This window comes from Mustela putorius, unplaced genomic scaffold, assembly GCF_011764305.1.
Source record: "Mustela putorius furo isolate JIRA1106 unplaced genomic scaffold, ASM1176430v1.1 tig00003859_pilon_pilon_pilon, whole genome shotgun sequence".
NCBI lineage: Eukaryota > Metazoa > Chordata > Mammalia > Carnivora > Mustelidae > Mustela > Mustela putorius.
The window spans coordinates 22,004,218-22,007,148 of record NW_025422011.1 but is presented as its reverse complement, the minus strand read 5'-3'; the positions used below and the strand labels follow the sequence as shown (position 1 = coordinate 22,007,148).

General features: G+C 43.7%; 1 protein-coding gene across 1 annotated transcript; it reads right to left on the bottom strand.

The window, feature by feature from the left end:
- Positions 1-830: 830 nt before the first annotated feature.
- On the bottom strand, positions 831-2,683 carry LOC101675595 (U3 small nucleolar RNA-associated protein 18 homolog). Its single transcript, XM_045066123.1, is given in 1 exon segment — positions 831-2,683. A coding segment is annotated over 1 exon segment (1,650 nt). The 3' UTR covers positions 831-1,033.
- Between the last annotated feature and the right edge of the window lie 248 nt (positions 2,684-2,931).

Below are 2,931 nucleotides of genomic sequence, written 5' to 3'. Positions count from 1 at the left end.
TCTGAGTCACTACTTTTTCATCTCCACTCACACTTTAATAAGATTAGGCCTGTGACACAGCATTAAGAGTAAAACATTTGTCAATGCCTCTAACTGAAATATTAGTAAAATAAAGGAGAACAACCATGGCACCAAGAGAAAAATCAACCACCTGCTATAGTATGACTTGGGCCTTAGTCTCTGGGATACAACCATGATGGCCAGCCTGACTCCAACCTTCTTACACTCCACAACAACAATCTGCATTCAATGCCCTCATTTCTTCTTAGAAAATGTCACAACAGCATCTTTCAAATAAGGGATCTAATTTCTAAACCTTGTACTCACCAGCACACTGCTCTCAAAGATGGGACACCGGAGGGCTGCCTTCAGAGGTCATCATCCTGAGGACTTAGAAGCTTTTGTATTTCCACCCTTGCTTCAGAAACTCCCTCCTCATCAGCCTCCAGATAATTCTAGTCCTCATTTCTCAAAGTGTGAGAGGATGTGCACAGCATAATCTCCTACAGTGGTCTTTAAAAAGAAAACAAACAAACAAAGAAGGATTCAAGGATTCAGTAAGATTGCTACATATTATAGTTTCTATCTCCCACTTTTGAGATCCTTTATGCATTTCAGCCTACTGCAATTCTACAATATGAAAACCCTGAACTTTAAATACTCCATATTTTCCAGAGCCATTCAACTAAGATACCTCTTTATTTTGGGAATACCCACCAATATCTTTCTAGATCTAAAATTCTGGAAAATATGCTTTGGAAAGTGTTATCTTATTTACTATTATTCAAGTTTTTATCTAACTTTTGTGTGTGTGTGTGTGTGTGTGTGTGTGTGTGTAGGTGGGAAGGAAAGAACATACATTTATTTTCAAACAAAAGTTGCTATTTGTTTATAAGACACCTCTGTTGACTTAAATAAGCACAGCTGGCTCGATACATCATTATACACATGTTATCACACATTCAGAAAGCTTCTGAGAAGATATATTGAGACAGGTTTCTCTTGTGGCTCAACTGGATTTCAAATATTCTCTTCAGAATTCTGAGTAATGGTGCAACCTATAGAGCAGGGCCTTGCCCTTTTCATTCCCCAAGGCAAAATACCCACTTCTGGGAGAAAAATCCATGGTATGAACAAGAGAAACAGTCTTCTTTTTAATGACTGGGAAGTTTGAAAATACTGTACAGGAGGGAAGGTGAACCAATCTGACCGCTTCTTTCATTTCTTCTGAAGCAATTGCCAAGATTTCTGTAGTAGGATTGAAGCTCAGAGAAGTAACACCTGTAACCAAGTTCATTATAGCTTTTATCGGCTTTGGATTTGTTTCTTGAAGACAAGAATCTTGATTGTATATGTTTACCACTCCACAATTAGAACCACAAGCCACATACTGTCCATTCCTAGATGTGGCAATGCTTAATCCATATAAACTGCCTTCATCAACAAATCTGTTAAGGCATTTTCTGGAGTTCACATCCCAAACATAAACTTCCCCATCGCCTGAAGAGGCCTATAGTTTCTTGCTATCTGAAGAGAACGTGGATGCTGCAACCCTTCCATTAATTTTCATGCTACCAATCAGTTCTTTGGTCTTCATTGACAGCAAATGAAGATATCCAGCAACACCATTTATCAGCAAGAAGGACCCATCTGGAGACACTTCGAAGCTCCTAACTATCTTCTCTTTCAAACCTCTCACTTGATGCACAGGAATTAGCTTTCCAGCCAGCATATCATAGACATAAAGAACCTTGCTGTGGATGCTCGTGGCTAAAACCTCTTCTCCAGTAGCACTAAAACAGGCCTTAAATATTGGAAACTTCTCCAAATAGATGCTCTGGATTTTAGGATTTGTTTTTCCATCAACCTGAAACAGCGACACGGCATTATCTCGCGCGGCAACCATTACAACTTGCGCACAAGGATGGAACTGCACGGATGAGATCCGAGCCGTGGTAGGACGTTCCGCGTTAGCATGGAGACAATTCTTTAAGATTCCTTTAGGAAGAGAAGCTGATGTAGATATGAAATTCCCAGTCCTTTGCAACAAATCATCTTTATCCTCTTCACTTTCACCATCTGAAGATGTCTTCCACTTACTAGTCTCTGCCCAGGCAGGTACACCCCCCATGGCATGCTGGAATTCTTCCTTAAGTCTTTTTTGAAGCTTGTCTTTTGAAAGTTTACTTTCACTGGCATTTTTCATCATATCTTTCCGGAACCGATTGCTCATCATGTCAACCATTTCATCATTTTCATCTTCTTCATCCACCCAAACTGGCTTCTTTTGAAACAGAAAATTATCTTTTGCTTCTGAGTCACCGGAGTCTTCCTGCACTTGAACCCGCGAGCCCTGCAGACGCCGCAACAACGCGTCCTCGTTGTCCTCGACGTCGCCGAACACCAGCTCCTCGAGGCACCGTTCCACGGCCGGTTTGTCCTGCTCCAGCGTCAGGCGGTTCCGCTGCCGGAGGCGTCTCTCCTCCTCCGCCGCGACTGCGATCGCAGCGACCGCTGCGCTCGGCCGGGCCGGCGGTTTCCGCTGGGATGAAGGAGCAGCCTTTCGGGGCGGCCCGCGGGGCCCTGCTCCGGCTCTCCGGCCCGGCTTCGTTCGGCTCTTCCGGTCCAGACTCACTCCGGGTCTCCGGTCCGGTTTCGTTCGGCTTCTACGTTCTGGCGGCATCGGGTTGGAGAAGAAACGCAGGCGCTCCTCAAGTTTTTATCTAACTTTTAAATCATTATGGCACACATGAAAGCTGTTCACCAACACTTCCCATTCTTTCAGGTCCACATGGGGATTTTTACTTCCCCTCCCCTTCTGATTTAGGCATGGCCATATGACTCCTAAAATTTATGAAATGTGATCGGCCATGTGTCATTTTCAGGCAGAAGCATTTAATTCCTGGTGTGAGTCCATCCAAAGAGCTCCCA